General features: G+C 43.5%; 1 protein-coding gene across 8 annotated transcripts in view; it reads left to right on the top strand.

Moving 5' to 3' along the window:
* The window catches only part of myo16 (myosin XVI), a 121,994-nt gene that overhangs the window by 33,750 nt on the left and 70,999 nt on the right, over positions 1-17,245 (top strand). For all 8 annotated transcript variants that reach the window (XR_014908045.1, XM_085385685.1, XM_085385686.1 and 5 more), the window contains exons 3-7: positions 145-215; positions 2,122-2,265; positions 14,032-14,140; positions 16,176-16,300; positions 16,392-16,517. Coding sequence is in view for 7 of the 8 variants with exons in the window: in XM_085385685.1 (XP_085241811.1) it covers positions 145-215; positions 2,122-2,265; positions 14,032-14,140; positions 16,176-16,300; positions 16,392-16,517 (575 nt within the window). In the remaining variant the exon portion in view is untranslated. The remainder of the gene's footprint in view (positions 1-144; positions 216-2,121; positions 2,266-14,031; positions 14,141-16,175; positions 16,301-16,391; positions 16,518-17,245) is intronic.

The raw sequence follows: 17,245 nt of genomic DNA, 5'->3' as shown, positions 1-17,245 counted from the left end.
ACAGTCAGAGGACACTCACTCGACACACATCGGTTTTGATAGTGATGCCTGTGTTTGCGTATGTGTCTACTGTGCTTGCCTTAAGCACGCTGCCTGTCCTCGCAAACAGCAGGTGCTAACATATGGATGTTTGGTGTGTTGCAGTGTTGCGCCTCCTGAAAGAAGGTGTTGACCCCAACACTCCCATTTCCTCTGGGGGATCCTTGCTACACTTGGTAAGATATGTCCCTAACAGGAAGTGGCATTTTTTACACTCACATTCATCTTCCCTGGAATTCCTGCATTTCTAATGCACAGATTTAAAAAATCAGGACATTGTTATGTGTCCTCACAGAATGATATTGTCACTCATATAAATGTAACATGTTTATACTTATAACCGTTGTCCATGCCTTTATTTTTGCAAAAATGTATTACATTCCTCCGTGACAGTGGCAAAATTTTATTTACTACTGCTGGACATTTTTCCATATTTACAACTTATTAGTGTATGTGCACTGAACCACTCCTGTGGTTCCAATAAATCTAACAATACAGGGAGTGCAGAATTATTAGGCAAGTTGTATTTTTGAGGAATAATGTTATTATTGAACAACAACCATGTTCTCAATGAACCAAAAAACTCATTAATATCAAAGCTGAATGTTTTTGGAAGTAGTTTTTAGTTTGTTTTTAGTTTTAGCTATTTTAGGGGTATATCATTGTGTGCAGGTGACTATTACTGTGCATAATTATTAGGCAACTTAACAAAAAACAAATATATACCCATTTCAATTATTGATTTTTACCAGTGAAACCAATATAACATCTCCACATTCACAAATATACATTTCTGACATTCAAAAACAAAACAAAAACAAATCAGCGACCAATATAGCCACCTTTCTTTGCAAGGACACTCAAAAGCCTGCCATCCATGGATTCTGTCAGTGTTTTGATCTGTTCACCATCAACATTGCATGCAGCAGCAACCACAGCCTCCCAGACACTGTTCAGAGAGGTGTACTGTTTTCCCTCCTTGTAAATCTCACATTTGATGATGGACCACAGGTTCTCAATGGGGTTCAGATCAGGTGAACAAGGAGGCCATGTCATTAGTTTTTCTTCTTTTATACCCTTTCTTGCCAGCCACGCTGTGGAGTACTCGGACGCGTGTGATGGAGCATTGTCCTGCATGAAAATCATGTTTTTCTTGAAGGATGCAGACTTCTTCCTGTACCACTGCTTGAAGAAGGTGTCTTCCAGAAACTGGCAGTAGGACTGGGAGTTGAGCTTGACTCCATCCTCAACCTGAAAAGGCCCCACAAGCTCATCTTTGATGATACCAGCCCAAACCAGTACTCCACCTCCACCTTGCTGGCGTCTGAGTCGGACTGGAGCTCTCTGCCCTTTACCAATCCAGCCACGGGCCCATCCATCTGGCCCATCAAGACTCACTCTCATTTCATCAGTCCATAAAACCTTAGAAAAACCAGTCTTGAGATATTTCTTGGCCCAGTCTTGACGTTTCAGCTTGTGTGTCTTGTTCAGTGGTGGTCGTCTTTCAGCCTTTCTTACCTTGGCCATGTCTCTGAGTATTGCACACCTTGTGCTTTTGGGCACTCCAGTGATGTTGCAGCTCTGAAATATGGCCAAACTGGTGGCATCTTGGCAGCTGCACGCTTGACTTTTCTCAGTTCATGGGCAGTTATTTTGCGCCTTGGTTTTTCCACACGCTTCTTGTGACCCTGTTGACTATTTTGAATGAAACGCTTGATTGTTCGATGATCACGCTTCAGAAGCTTTGTAATTTTGAGACTGCTGCATCCCTCTGCAAGATATCTCACTATTTGTGACTTTTCTGAGCCTGTCAAGTCCTTCTTTTGACCCATTTTGCCAAAGGAAAGGACGTTGCCTAATAATTATGCACACCTGATATAGGGTGTTGATGTCATTAGACCACACCCCTTCTCATTACAGAGATGCACATCACCTAATATGCTTAATTGGTAGTAGGCTTTCGAGCCTATACAGCTTGGAGTAAGACAACATGCATGAAGAGGATGATGTGGACAAAATACTCATTTGCCTAATAATTCTGCACTCCCTGTACTGTAATTTCCTTCTTTTTGCATTCTGCAGTGTGCCCGCCATGACAATGTCTTTGCAGCAGAACTTCTGATTGAACGAGGCTTGAGCGTCAACCTGCAGGACGAAGACCTGTGGACAGCCCTACATGTAGCCTGTGTGTGTGACCATGCTGATATGGTGCTGCTGCTGCTGGTGGTGAGAAACACACATTAAAACATGACCATGCAGTATATTGGAAGGAAAAAAGAAAACATACAGAGACATTCAAGGACACACGTTTTGGCTGTAGTTGTAATTTTCTGGTTGATCTTTGCAATTCCAAGTGTGTCAGCTACAAATTAGATTAGTGTGTTGGACCTGGTTGGTACTCACGCTTCATTTAGAAGTAGCTTTGAACTACTGGCTCACATTAGTCATCAAGAATTTTCTGTCCAAGTGGAGCATCTTCCATTGATGAGGGGTTTTGTGTGGCTGAGGATCTGAAACAGAGCTTTTTATTCTTTCACAAATCCAGTTGAATCTCCGAAAATTAGGATATTTGGAATTCGGCATTTGCATCATATCAAAGAGAGACTATTCTGTGGAGAATGTCTTGACAAGAGCCCTGGTTGTACTGATTAGGTCCATAATGAGAGCAGTGCCAGCTGTAAGGGAGGGCATGCACATGAAGCCCAGTCACTGAGTGGGCTGAGTTTGCTGCGCTGGTGTTGATTAGACGCAGAGAGGGTTGCATGTGGTGTAGAACTGTGTAGAATCCAGTGGATTCTGGTTCTGCTGATTGGGTCCTGAGTGATTGGTGTTTCCTGTCTGTGGGAAAGGGAAGAGATTTTCCTGGGAGGAATGTATACGTTTGAAGTATTTCCCAGGAAAAAAGAATACAGATAATTAATAGTGTTTGTGTATTTGCGTGCATTTAATATCCCTACAAGCATGTGGGGTGCCTAGTTTGCTTAGGGAGGGTGTCCTGTATGTATCTCAAATGCACTTTAATGCAGTGACTTGTGTTTTCGGGGGCTTTCATGATGGGCAATGCCATGGGAGAGAAAGAGAGAGAGACAGAGATTGATTCTGTACTTTTCCCGTTCGCTATCAGGAAAGAACTAGTTCCTCATAAATTGGGCCATATTGACGCATAACTCTGCTCTGTTGGAAGAGAACAGGGGAAGAGGGAAGAAAAAGGAAGAACATTTGTTAGAAATTAAAAACTATGAGAAGTTCAGACATTTTTACAGCTTACCAACACAAAGTATAGTAAAGACTTGAGCCGTCCCTCATTTCTTTATATTTTGCCCACTTAAAATGGGTGCAGAAATTTATTGAAATATTAATCAGAATCAGAATCAGAATCAGAATACTTTATTGATCCCTGGGGGAAATTATTTTTTGTTACAGTGCTCCATTTTAAACCAACATTAAGACAAGACAGACAATACGCTAACTAAGAATAGTACAATATATACATATATATACATACATACATACATACATACATAAGTCACTTATAAATAAATAGTTGGAAAAGAAACATGTGTAGCTGTAGCAGCAAACAGTGTGTTAAGTGGATGCGTTGTACAGGGAGATGGCCACAGGCAGGAATGATTTCCTGTGTCGTTCAGTGGTGCTTTTCGGTAATCTCAGTCTCTCACTGAACGTGCTCCTGTGACTGACCAACATGTCATGGAGTGGGTGGGAGGTGTTATCCAACATTGTCTTTATCTTGGACAGCATCCGCCTCTCCGACACCACCTTGAGGGAGTCCAGCTCCATCCCCACAACATTGCTGGCCTTACGGATCAGTTTATTAAGTCTGTTGGCATCTGCGACCCTCAGCCTGCTCCCCCAGCATGCAACAGCATAGAGGATCGCACTGGCCACCACAGACTCATAGAAAATCCTCAGCATTTTCTGGCAGATGTTGAAGGACCTCAGTCGCCTCAAAAAATAGAGACGACTCTGGCCCTTCCTGTAAAGTGCTGTGGTGTTTTTAGCCCAGTCCAGTTTATTGTCAATGTGTACTCCAAGGTATTTATAGTCCTCCACAATGTCAACACTGACCCCCTGGATTGAAACAGGGGTCAAGTGTTTCCTGGTCTTCCTGAAGTCCACGATCAGTTCCTTGGTCTTTGCCACGTTGAGCTGCAGATGATTCTGCTCACACCACGTGACAAAGGAGTCGACCACAGCCCGGTACTCTGTCTCATCATCCCTGCTGATGCATCCAACCACCGCAGAGTCATCAGAAAACTTCTGAAGATGGCAGGTCTCTGTGCAGTGGCTGAAGTCTGTGGTGTAGAGGGTGAAGAGGAAGGGGGAGAGGACAGTCCCCTGTGGTGCCCCTGTGTTGCTAATCACCTTGTCAGACACACACTGTGGGAGACGTACATATTGTGGTCTTCCTGTCAGGTAATCAACAATCCAGGACACCAGAGAAGCATCCACCTGCATCGCTGCTAACTTATCACCCAGGAGGGTCGGCCTGATGGTGTTGAAAGCACTGGAAAAGTCAAAAAACATGACCCTCACAGTGCTCGCCGGCTGGTCCAGATGGGTGTAGACACGATTGAGCAGGTAGATGATGGCGTCCTCTGTTCCGAGACGAGGCTGATAAGCGAACTGAAGGGGATCCAGATGTGGTCTTACTATGGGTCGCAGCTGGTCCAGGATGAGCCTTTCCAGGGTCTTCATGATGTGGGAGGTCAGTGCCACGGGCCTGTAATCCTGGGGGCCACTGGGACGAGGCGTCTTTGGTACAGGGACGAGGCATGATGTCTTCCACATCACCGGGACCCTCTGCAGACTCAGACTCAGCATAAACAGTTTATGAAAGACTCCACACAGCTGGGGGGCACAGGTCTTGAGGACAAGGGGACTCACTCCGTCTGGTCCAGCAGACTTGCCTGAGTGAAGTCTCCTCATTTGCATCTCAACCTGGTATTGAGTGAAGGTGATGGGTGGGGGAGGGGTGTCAGGAATCTCACAGGAGGCAACATGTGAAGAGAGAGGCTGGCACAGTGGTGTGGCTCTGGATTCCAGGCTGACTGCAGGTGAGGTTGTGGGGGTGGGAGCAGACACTGTGGTGTCGAATCTATTGAAAAACAGATTCAACTCGTCGGCTCTATTCTCACCTCCCTCAGCTCCCCTGCTGTTGGTTGGCCTGAATCCAGTGATGGTCTTCATGCCCCTCCACACCTCTCTCATGCTGTTCTGCTGGAGTTTCCACTCCAGCTTCCTCCTGTAATTGTCCTTAGCCTCTCTGATCTTGTCCTTTAGTAACACCTGGATCTTCCTCACCTCCTCTTTGTTGCCCCCTCTGAAAGCCCTCTTCTTGTTGTTGAGGAGGGCTTTGATGTCCTTAGTCACCCACGGCTTGTTATTTGGGTAACAATGAACAGTTTGAGCTGGAACAATGGAGTCGGTGCAGAAAGTTATGTAGCCTGTGATACACTCAGTAAGCCCATTGATGTCCTCGGCGTGAGGCTCACAGAGTGTTTCCCAGTCGGTCACCTCGAAACAGCCCTGTAGTTCCGCTATTGCCTCCTCTGACCACCTCCTAACAGTCCTGGTGGTCACAGGTTCCCTCCTCACAATTGGCACATAGCGGGGGGTGAGGTGAATCAGGTTATGATCTGACCTACCAAGTGGGGGGAGGGAGGAGGAGCTGTATGCATCCTTGACGTTAGCATACAGTAAGTCTAAAGTTTTCTCTCCCCTGGTGGGACAGTCCACATATTGTTTGAATGTTGGTAGTGTATTGTCCAGTGATACATGGTTGAAGTCACCCGAGATCACAATAAAGGCACTCGGGTGCTGAGTCTGTAGCCGAGCTATGGCAGAGTGGATAGTGTCACATGCAGCTGTGGGGTTAGCAGAGGGGGGAACATAGACAGCCACCAAGATGACGTGAGAGAATTCCCTGGGTAAATAATACGGCCTGAGTCCAACAGCACACAGTTCAGTGTCCGGGCAACAAATCCTTTCTTTGATTGTTATGTTGGCAGGGTTACACCACCGGTTGTTAACTAAAACAGCAAGCCCACCTCCTTTACGCTTACCGCTAGCGATGCTGTCCCTGTCCGCCCGAACAGTGTGGAACACTGAGCTGAACACTTTCTATGCTCGCTTCGAGGCTGCAGCTAAGGTCTCCAACAATGCTAGTGTTAGCGGCGCTAACGGCTGCAGACAGGAAGATACTGCCAGCACCGGAAACGTGCTCGTCATCTCCGAGCATGAAGTAAGGAGAGCCTTCAAGAGAGTGAACACCAGGAAAGCAGCAGGACCAGACGGCATCCCAGGTCGTATCCTAAGAGACTGCGCATACCAGCTAGCTCCTGTGTTCACTGAGATATTCAACATCTCTTTATCTCAGTCGGTGATCCCCACATGCTTCAAAGAGTCCATCATTGTTCCTGTCCCGAAGAAACCCCACCCTGCTTCTCTCAATGACTATCGCCCTGTAGCCCTCACCTCAGTAGTGATGAAGTGCTTTGAACGCCTGGTCAGAGACTTCATCATTTCTTCACTACCAGACACACTGGACCCACTACAGTTCGCTTACCGTCCAAATCGTTCCACAGACGATGCCATCTCTCATCTCCTCCACACATCACTCACTCACTTGGACACTAGAAGGGGGAATTATGTTAAAATGCTCTTCATAGACTACAGCTCTGCATTTAATACCATAATTCCCTCCACACTCACCACCAAGCTGGAGCATCTGGGACTCAGCTCATCTATGTGTCAGTGGATCTCCAACTTCCTAACTGGCAGACCACAGGCAGTAAGGATGGGCGGACATGTCTCAGCCTCCACCACTCTCAGCACTGGAGCCCCCCAGGGGTGTGTTCTGAGCCCCCTGCTGTACTCTTTGTACACATATGACTGTGTGGCCACTACCAGCTCCACCACCATCATCAAGTTTGCTGACGACACCGTCGTGGTGGGCCTGATCTCTGATAACAACGAGACGGCCTACCTGAAGGAGATTAGGAATCTGGAGAACTGGTGCCAGAGGAACAACCTCCTTCTAAACGTCAGTAAGACAAAGGAGCTGATAGTGGACTTCAGCACTAAGCAGGAGAGGAACTACCAGACCCCCGTCATCAACGAGTGCCCAGTGGAGAGAGTGGACAGCTTCAAATACCTCGGAGTTCACATCACGCAGGACCTGTCATGGTCCTGTCACATCAACACCGTGGTGAAAAAGGCCCGACAGCGTCTCTACCACCTCAGACGCTTGAGAGACTTCCAACTGCCCTCCAAGGTGCTCAGGAACTTTTACTCGTGCACCATAGAGAGCATCCTGGCGGGAAACATCTTAACCTGGTTCGGGAACAGCACCATGCAGGACAGACGAGCTCTACAGAGGGTTGTGCGGTCAGCTGAGCGCACCATCCGCTCCGAGCTCCCTGACCTGCACTCAATCTACAGCAGGCGGTGCTGGACCAAGGCCAGGAAGATCGTGAAGGACCTCAGCCATCCCAACAACAGACTGTTCTCTCTGCTGAGGTCAGGAAAGCGATTCCGCTCCCTGAAGACCAACACAGAGAGACTGAGGAGGAGCTTCTTCCCGCAGGCGATACGGTTTCTCAATCACACCACCACACAGTACTGACCCACACATATGGTTCTTACACACACACTGGACTTTCTGGACATTGTTTTTGCACAACACTGGTCACTATATTCTTCATTTCCAGTTAATACTTGTACAGCTGCTGTTATTGTGTATATATTTATTTATATTTAGATTTCTTCATACATTCTTATATAGTTCTATATTGTGTATTGTGTATTTTGTTGTACAGTTATTTTATTTTCAACTTTAATTTATATATTTTATCTTATTCTTCCCAGTTAAATTTACCCTTCATTCTAATTTGTGTTGTACAGTTATTTCATTTTTAACCTTAATTTATATTTTATTCCTTCCTAGTTAAATTTACCCTTTTTAATTTTTCATATTTATTTCCTATCTTATTCATAGCCTTTCCTTTTTTTGTTTTCTTTAGGTCACGAGTAGTTGTCCAAGCATTTCACTACATATCGTACTGTGTATGACTGTGTACGTGACAAATAAAATTTGAATTTGAATTTGGAAGCCTTCCACGGAAGCATTCTCATCGGGAATGTCCTGGTGCAGCCATGATTCGGTGAAACACATCAGGCTACACTCTCGGTATTCCCTCTGACTCCGTACCAGTGCTGAGAGCTCGTCGATTTTAATTGCCAACGATCGCACATTTCCCATCACGATAGACGGCAGACACGGTTTAAACCTCCTCCTCGCTTCGAGCCTCCGCTGTCTCACCGTCACCTTTTTTCTTCTCTTCTGTCCTTGACCTCTGCATCCCCGATGTGTTTTCCTCCAAATTTCAGCTGGTACTTCTGCGGGCCTGGCCAGCGAGCCGGCCGGCATCAGGGCGATCAGCTGATCTCTGGAGTAAACAGTCCGTGCGTGTAGGAGATGTGCCGCGGTCCCGTTCCATGATAAAAGTAACAGTTCCACGGCCACCAGAAGAACAAAAACTCTCTCAATCCACATGATTGAGTAAGAGATAGAAAACGGAGGAAAATACAAGTCAGAAAAAAAAAAGAATACGTAAGAAAAAAGAGCTAAACTAAGAGAAAAGCAGGAGCGACTGTAACAGGCTGCACGCTGGTTGGCGCATGCGCACTTTTTAAGACACAAGGGATCACAGTAAATTAAACAAACATTGACTTTGTGTGATTTTAGCTTGAGCATTATTATTTGGTGTTATGTGTATTTTGTTCTTGTAAATTTCTTTGTCAGGTCTTTTCTGGAATTCTTAAGTGCATTCAGACACTGTTCATCTGCTGCAGACTGGTTTTTAGACCTGCAACCTATTTTGTCCTCAACTTGTCCTCTGATTTTTTTAATTTATCACTGGTTAAAAAATACTATTTTATCCTCTTCAAATTTTGTTATATTTGAAATTTTTTGTAGATTCAGTTAAAGAAACAGGAATAAACGATGTTGTTTTTGCAACAGGTTTCTAGTAATAAAGTATATAATAATAATAATATTTAAAATGAGTTCTTTGGTAAGCTGTCTGTTATGTGTAGACACATGAGTTAGGTTGCTTTTTATGCTTAGTAGTGTTAAGTGGTGTAATAAGCCAGAAAAAAAACATTCCTCTGAAAATGGTACAAGGATTGGGCTGAAATTGAGTGAAAAAGCAGCCAATGTCCAAAGAAAAACCTTGAAAGACCTTCAGAAAACCTGGAGAAATGCTCAGGACCACTGGAACCCAAAGAAGAAATGAGGGCTAGCTCAAGACTTTTGCACAGTACTGTATTTGGCTTTGCTTGTGCTTTCTGTGAGTGTGTCCCTGCGCATGCTCGTGACAACATTTGGGTGAAAGGAAGAAAACACTTTCCAACATTTGAGTTTTCAAAATGGTGCAAATTTCCTTGGGGTGAATTTTTCACTTCATAGTAAGACAAACGCTCGAGTTTCTTTTTTCTGCTATGAACAGCAAGGGAGTATAATTTCTGAAAGGAGAACCCAAGCTCTTTCAGTCTACCATGGCAAAAATAGCTTTAGTCCAACAGTATTTCCGATAGAGATCCAATATCCCTTTTCTTCTGTTTATTCATTTTGACACCCAACTCCTTCACCGCAGACTCTTGCCAATTTCCAGTCTTTCTGCTCTGTTGTCAGGCTGTTCCCTCGTCAGAGCTCTAATTGCAAGCTCTTCCCTGTGAATGTAACGGCTTTATTTAACAATGGCCTCACTCGAGGAGCTTGACTGGCACCCTTATCTTTGATTGGCACAAGAAGGAATAATGTTGCTAGTATATACTAATCTATTGTCTCCACTCCATCATCTCTTTTGCTATTTCCCTCCTTTTGTCCTCTGTTTCCCTGTCCTTGATTTCCAGTTCCTTCTCAGAACAACAGGGTGCTTTTTTTGCTGACAGAGATGTTACCAAGCTTGTCATGTGGAAAAGTAGAGGGATGGGGGGAATGATTAGAAATATGAGTGAATTCCTTTTCTGCATCCGGATTGGCAGTAATGTTAATTCTCTTATCTCCTCCCTCCAAACAGCAGGAGAGCGAGCCATTTCTAAGCTCTGTCATTCCCAGCCCATTTCCAAACCCCTTCCAGAAACCATTGACACTCCAGTTCTGGTAAATGTTTGTTATTGACACCCTAGTAGGATTAACTCGCAGTTCAGAGTGGAAAATGCTACAGCTATATTTCCCAAAATTTATAAAATGGGAATAAAGATTCAAATATTTGCAGATCTTTAAAACCCTTTGTTTAATTGTAAATAGGACAGAGGCTAAAATTCATATTTCAGTTGCTCAGCAGTTTAGAGGCTTCTTTTTTGCACTTTTTGTTCCATCCCAACCAAATGTTTTCAGCAAGTAACAGGAGTTGACTGCAGGCAGGTCCTTTTAGAACCCAAGCTCTTTAACTATGAAGCCATGTGACTGGTATACATTTAGACAGGCCTGTCCTGACACAGGTGTCGTCGAGATGGCAGCATCTGTGAAAGCACGATTGGTGCCTTCACAGACATGCAACATACACTAACACACCCCCAGTGTCACTGGAAATGTTGGAATTTCTGTGAAAGTCAGATTGTTCCTCTTGTCTTTAGTCTGGAGGCTCTGTTTTGGTTCCTGTCAAAGTTTCTACCTTTTGAAACAAAACCACTTCTGTTTTTTTTTCCTTTTATTTTCTCATTTTCTGTGAAATGCTACACAGCAAAATCTCCAGTGTTAATTTAACACTGGAGATTTTGCTGTGTAGCTTTCAGTCTTGTGCTAGGAGAGGAATGGAATCACGTGATCGACTGGAAGCAGTTTCTCTTGCAAAATGTAATTTCCTGTCTTACTGCTCAAAATCCAGCACGGGTACAGTCGTTGAATTAACCCACTTTCCATGCTTGTAAATAATGAATTTAGAACTTGTGAACTCCGAGTCCTTTGAAGTCAGACGTTTAACAGCAAGCCTCTGGCTGCACTGAACTTCACTTGACATCAGTTGAAATCACTCTCTCTGCCTCTCTGCTAATAATGCAGTGCAACCCCCAAACATCACAGTGGTTCATCAGGCAACTGTTGCTTAGTCGTTTAGTGCATTATAAGCTAGGTCCCAGAAAACTGCTCGTAATATTAGCAGGAAATGTATTACGTACTCTTTATTTTGGGACATTCATATTTGCATTCATCAGGTAGATTTTCATCCCCCTCGCTTTTTCATTCAACCTATACTTTTGACAATTTTTTTTTTTTATATTCATTTTTGTTTTTCAGTAGAATGAAAAGATTTTCTGTGCTGCACATTACTTAAAATCTTTATGAAATCATGACTCCTTATTTTCCTGCAACATCTGCTCTTTTTGTAAAAGCAAGCAAAATTGTCACAAAAGTAAAACATGGGAACAGAAGAGTAGGTTGAAGGTCTAAATGATTCTATGTGTACAGAGCAGATTGCACTGCTGTTCTGAGCTGTGGTTGGGGCTATGGCTATGATCCGACTACAATCGATTTCAGTAAAAGTAGCATTTTTTTTTGTCTAGGCTACATAAATTGTCAGAAGAACAGCTGTAGACAGCTGTATTGATTAAGACAGAAGCTTACTGGTCTGTCAGACATACGTTGGACTGATGCCTCATCGTATGCGAGCTGTCAGTGCTGGTTAGCTTTTCACACCGAAGGTGTCCAGCTCAGCAGTAACTACCCCAGGGACAGCTTTCAACACACATTTACTAGTTGTTATTGATTTTTAGCAGTCACTGTGTTTAACAACTGCCATTATGAACCACAGGGAGTTTGGCATTAACAGATTTCCATCTCTGGGATGTCTTTGGTGGATCCATCATAATGGTGCTGGCTTGTGTGGGGCTCACAACTCAACTTTATAACCCCTTTGCACTACGCTTGACTGCCAGACAACACAAACCCATTTATATCTGTCAGCAATTATCATGTGTGATTTATGTCACTGGATTGGTGGTGCCTAGTGCTCCTGCTTCATAATCTGTGTCTGTTGGCTGAGGTCTGTGTGCCATAATACCTTTTTTTGTTCCTAAATGACAGTTGGTTGTTATTGTTAGAACTTGTACAGCTAAACCAGCATTTTTACATTCATACAATGAGTTTCTCTGCTGATTTCCTTCTTGTGATTGTTTCACTCTCGGATGAAAAGCCCTGTCTTATAACAGTATCAGGTGCAGGATTATGTCCTGCTTGTGCAGTTTTAACCTTCTCAGAATGGGCAGCAACATATTTCCACAATTTTGTTGTACATGTACAGTGACAGTAAAGGGCTGTTCTATTCTCTTATTCTATATGTTTAAATGTTTTTTCTGGATGCTTTTTGTAGAGGTGTATAGGTGTGGATGTTTAGAGAGGACATAATGTATCTGTCTGTCAGGTAATAACTTCATTCTGCTGCACATCTATTTACCGCTACTGAATCTTGATGGTAAACGTGTGGATTAGCACACTTCTCCTCCCACTGTGTAATACTCACATGCATGCTAAGAGAGGCACCATGAGAACTCCTTTCAGGTTTATTAGGACGTTTTGCAGATTACCACTGGGTGCAAAGCACCATAAGTGTTTGAGGGAGTGAGGGTGGAGTGTGTGTTTGTGTAGTTGCTGTGTGGGTTTGGCAGAGGGGGGATAATTGTGCCCCCTTAATGCGCACTCCCACTCTGACTTACTCGTCATCATCTCATATCTTGCTCTTCTCAAGCTGTGTTTCACATTGTGATAAGGCTTTTTTTTTTCATGAATAGTCATGAAGCACCAGCTGATAGTTAATGTTAATTAATTCTCTTTGTTAACCCCCAGCTCACCCTCATAAGTGAGCAAAAAGAGCTCCCACTGGACAGCACAGATGGATGCACAATGAAGCTGTGGATCTCACTGGAACACATTTCAGATCAGTCAAAACTGAATTCAGTGTCCCTGAATCAGAAATGTTCCCTTTTCATTTTATTTATTTCTTTTAATAAAATACGTCTGTTATTTGTAAGACAACTGGACAGATAAAGTTTATTTCGAAGTTTGTTTTTTCTCATGATTTTGCTGATTGGTTTTCAGAGCACTAAGGTTAACAGCTTTCGTGCAGTTCAGTAAGCTTTTTGCATTTTCAGTTTTCCCTCTTTGCATTTTCAGTTTTCTTTTCTTTCCCCAGCCCCTCCATCGCTGCCTGCCTGAGGACTAGACCATAAATCTCTTTGCCACACTCCAAACAGGTCGTTAGAAATCTATTAACTATAAATATTAAACAAGGACCGTCAGTTAGTCTCTCATCCCTATTGTCAGATCTCGTCCTTCTCTGAGAGCTACATTGACTTGCTTTTTTATGTTTTAGTCAAACAGCAGGAAGCATTTTATGGTTGGATGCTGACAACTGGCAATTACTAAAAAAAAAAAGAAAAGAAGACAGCGGGAAGGCCCTGTCAGCGTCACTGTAACTAGAGTACATATTGCTCAGCTTGCACACCTTTGTGGTTTACAGGTTAAGAGGTGCATTTTTGGTGGGGAATTTCCTTTCAAGAGAAACAATAAACCATAGAGTGAACACTGATTGTTGACGACTGTCATCAGGCAATCATTAAAGGTTCCAGAGGGAGGCCTCTTGTGTTATCTTATGCTCTGACAGCATCCCTGTTGAATGAACACATATTAATCTTGTCACACACACACACTGACCTGTGTGATCCCAGGCAGTGTTAACCAATGCACCCACTTTTTACTGCCCCCCCAGGCAGTGATTTAATAATGGCTTTAATTCAGTGTATTGTCTGTTAGCATCTCCATGGCGCTGCTCAGGTATATCCCTCTGGGAAGCCAAGATAATTACTCCCAATTTATCATCTCTTCAAGTCTGATGAATGGCTCAGGGTACATGCTTAAACAGAGTTTGCTCGTAAATTATTTTTCTTGTCTTTTTTCTGTCCTGCGTTTGGAAGGCTGGAGTGAACGTTTTGCTTCAGGACATCAATGGAAACATTCCTCTGGACTACGCCATTGAGGGGACGGAGACCAGCTACATCCTCCGAAAACACTTGGAGGAAAACGGTAAAGTTGGTATTTAATGTGTGTTAACTCTTCCCAAACAAATCCAATGGCTCACTTCTGTTATGTCACACCCTTTTTTCAAAGAGAAAAAAAAATCCTAATGACTACATTTGTCTTGCTTGGGACGTATTTGGATGTTATGTTATACCTGCAGCTAAACATGAGTTGCTCTGTGTGTGTACTTGTGCATGAAGGTGAGGCACACCCACAGGCCTAATTGTGGTATATCGTGAATGGGGCACTAGTCTCTTAAAAAAGGTGAAGGTTAACAGCAAAGTAGGAAATTAAAGAGACAGAGGCGCAGGGAGAGGAAAGCGGTATAGGCAGAGATGCATGAGGGCAGAAGGAGAAGAAAATATATAGAAAAAAATATCGAGAGACATGCAGAGAATGAAGAACGGGAATCATGCTGACAAAGCTGGATAGAAACAGATGATGACAATGATTGAGGGTTTTCCCTCACCCATCTGCCACACATGAGGCTGCGCTGAATAACATGACAAATGCAAGCTTGTGAGTGGAGACGGCGAACTCATCGAGCTCAGACCACCCTGCACATGGGCGCACATCCAGCCTCTGAGTCTTTTGAGTCTGCTTCTGTCTGTCAGCCCCTGTGGTGATCCCCCCCCCCCCCCCCCCCCCCCCCCCCCACCGCGCCAACCTGCAGCACCTCTGACCCTCCCCCATCAACCCAACCCGCCACCACCCATCCACCACACCACACCGCCCAATCGCATTTGGTTTTGCCACCATAAAACATACTTTTTCTCACACAGCCTCGCTCAGCCTCTGTTGCTATAGCAACCTGGCTGCATGCGCTCTCACCCCATCAAGTTTGCGTGGTTATAGGAGAACGACAGACTTTCCGTGTGTGTCTGCATCAGGATATTTTTTGTACTCCGCCATGCCATCGGTTTCTTTAAAAATCGTCTAGCTCATTCTCACTGTTCTCGTTAAGTCACTGACGGTTTAATCCACCACTGGATTCCCACAGTTTCTGGCAAGCTGTGGATTTTTTTTACTATCAGTATGTCTTAAAGGCCTCCACACCCAGAGGCTCTAATTTGTTTGGAAACACAGTACTATTGATTACCTGATTTAATCACGGCTGTTTGGAAAAGTCCTATTAGTTAGTGCCCTCAAGCTTATCGCACTGAAATATAGATTGACTGACAATCAATCTACATTATTACAGCAACCAAAGTAAGGTGTGCAGTGTGTATTTAATTATGAAAAGATACATAGATCTTCATTGTTTGGGATAGATGCGCTTGTAAACCTCTGTTTGTCTTTGATGGCCCTGTTACAGAGGTCACAGGGTGGAGCAAGTGTCGGTATTTTAATTTTCATTGTTGAGCGCAGGGCCAGCTCTCTCCTTATATGATGTCGTTCACAACTGCTAATATAAAACAACGCGTGAATCTCAGATTTAGTCCCGTAAACAGTTTAGCTCTGCAGGAGTGTAGGAATGAGCTACAACCAAGTAGCTCATTCCTTTAGACTGCAAAAGTCAGTAAACCACTTTGTTTTAAGCAGTTTAGTCTAGTAAGTTTAAAAGAATATGTATCTGGCTTTGATTTATTGCTGCAGTTAAAAGGTCAAAAATTGTCTGGGATCAAACTACATCAAAACTGTTTCTTTTATGTTAACATTTTTGCACAGAATAAGTAAAACAAGTAATGGCTCTTTCCAGACAAGCTTAGCTGTAGACTCAAACCCTTTGTCAGCCAAGAGCTTTATTGAATATTTCTCTTAGTCTAGGGCAAGGCATGTCTGGGAAACTAGCTTACAGTGCATTTGTCAGTGAGATGTAGGCTTTTCCCCTTTGTTGCGTTAGCTGCTTCAACCTTCATGCAATGCTGAGTTAACCATTTCCTGGTTCCAGCGTTATCCACTGAAATATGAGTTTTATCAACATTCCCGTTCAATTCTTTGCAAGATAATGAGTCAGATTATTTGGAACTATTCCTTTAAGCATGCCAACTAAAGACTTACTGTAACACAAGTTTCTCAGTTATGGTGGTGTTTTTTTTAGGTGTGGATGTGTCATCCATGCATGCCATGAAGATTCAGCGACCCAGCACCATGCTCTCTGATGTTAGACAGCTTGTAGCCTCAGGGGGAAGCCTCAATCAGCCCAATGAAGAAGGAATTACTCTGGTATGTAAAAGCACACATGTGTTAGGATGTAAAAGCTTTCTGTTGCACTTAAACTTACAATTTCTCTTTGCTGCTCTCTCTCTCTCTGAAGCTCCACATTGCATGTGCGAGTGGTTACAGAGAAGTGGTGTCTGTGCTACTGCAGAGCGGTGCAGATCCTCATCCTGCTGACAACAACTTTTGGACCCCTCTCCACCTGGCTGCTAAATATGGACAGGTAACCCACAGCTGCACAGAAAGCCAGCATGTTATGGACGTTGATTAAATAGTCCCCTAAGTTAAACTCAGTAATGAAAAGATGAGAAAAATTTGTGATAGATTATTCCAGAGAGAAGCGCGCCTCCCGTTACCTTATACACACTCTGATAAGCTGTTCTTCTTCGTTCAGTCGATCAGAAACAGGCACACAGGAGGACTCTGTGTATGAATTTGTTACAACAAATGCATACAGCACTCTAGATTAGCAGTTTAATGGCTTCTCTCAGAAGAGAGGAGATTGATTTCCAGATGAGATGGTGGAACAGGAAGGGAATAGGATCTGCTGGTTTGGGAGGGTTCCAGCTTTGAAGAGAGGAGACTGATCACATTCAGATCTTGCTGACCCAACTAGTTATTTAATTACATTCTGGGCTGTGTGCTTGGCTGCTGACAAAGAGATTTTATTCATTTGGTGTGTTGAGTCGTTCTGTCTTTGGTTTATCTGTTCTCACGCTATGTTTTTTTCCTGTGTGTTTTAAAAATATTTTTCTTTATCTCTGTGCCTTTTAGCCTTTCCCAGTTTCATTCACAGGGATCTTCTGATTTAGTTTTCTCTCTCCCCTCTTACTGAATTCCTCTCTGTAGTTGCTTCATGATCAGATTATAGCTATTCAGTAAGCTTAAATGTATAACTCCACATAATTCTCTTTTTAAATTGAATTTTAACCTTCTTCCATGTCTTTGTTT

The sequence above is a fragment of the Rhamphochromis longiceps genome, linkage group LG16 (genome assembly GCF_057381845.1).
Source record: "Rhamphochromis longiceps isolate RC_006_pf linkage group LG16, R_longiceps_female_GT1.1, whole genome shotgun sequence".
In the NCBI taxonomy this organism is placed as follows: Eukaryota; Metazoa; Chordata; class Actinopteri; order Cichliformes; family Cichlidae; genus Rhamphochromis; species Rhamphochromis longiceps.
Note: the sequence above shows the minus strand (reverse complement) of the source record. Positions and strands in the feature narration are given on the sequence as shown.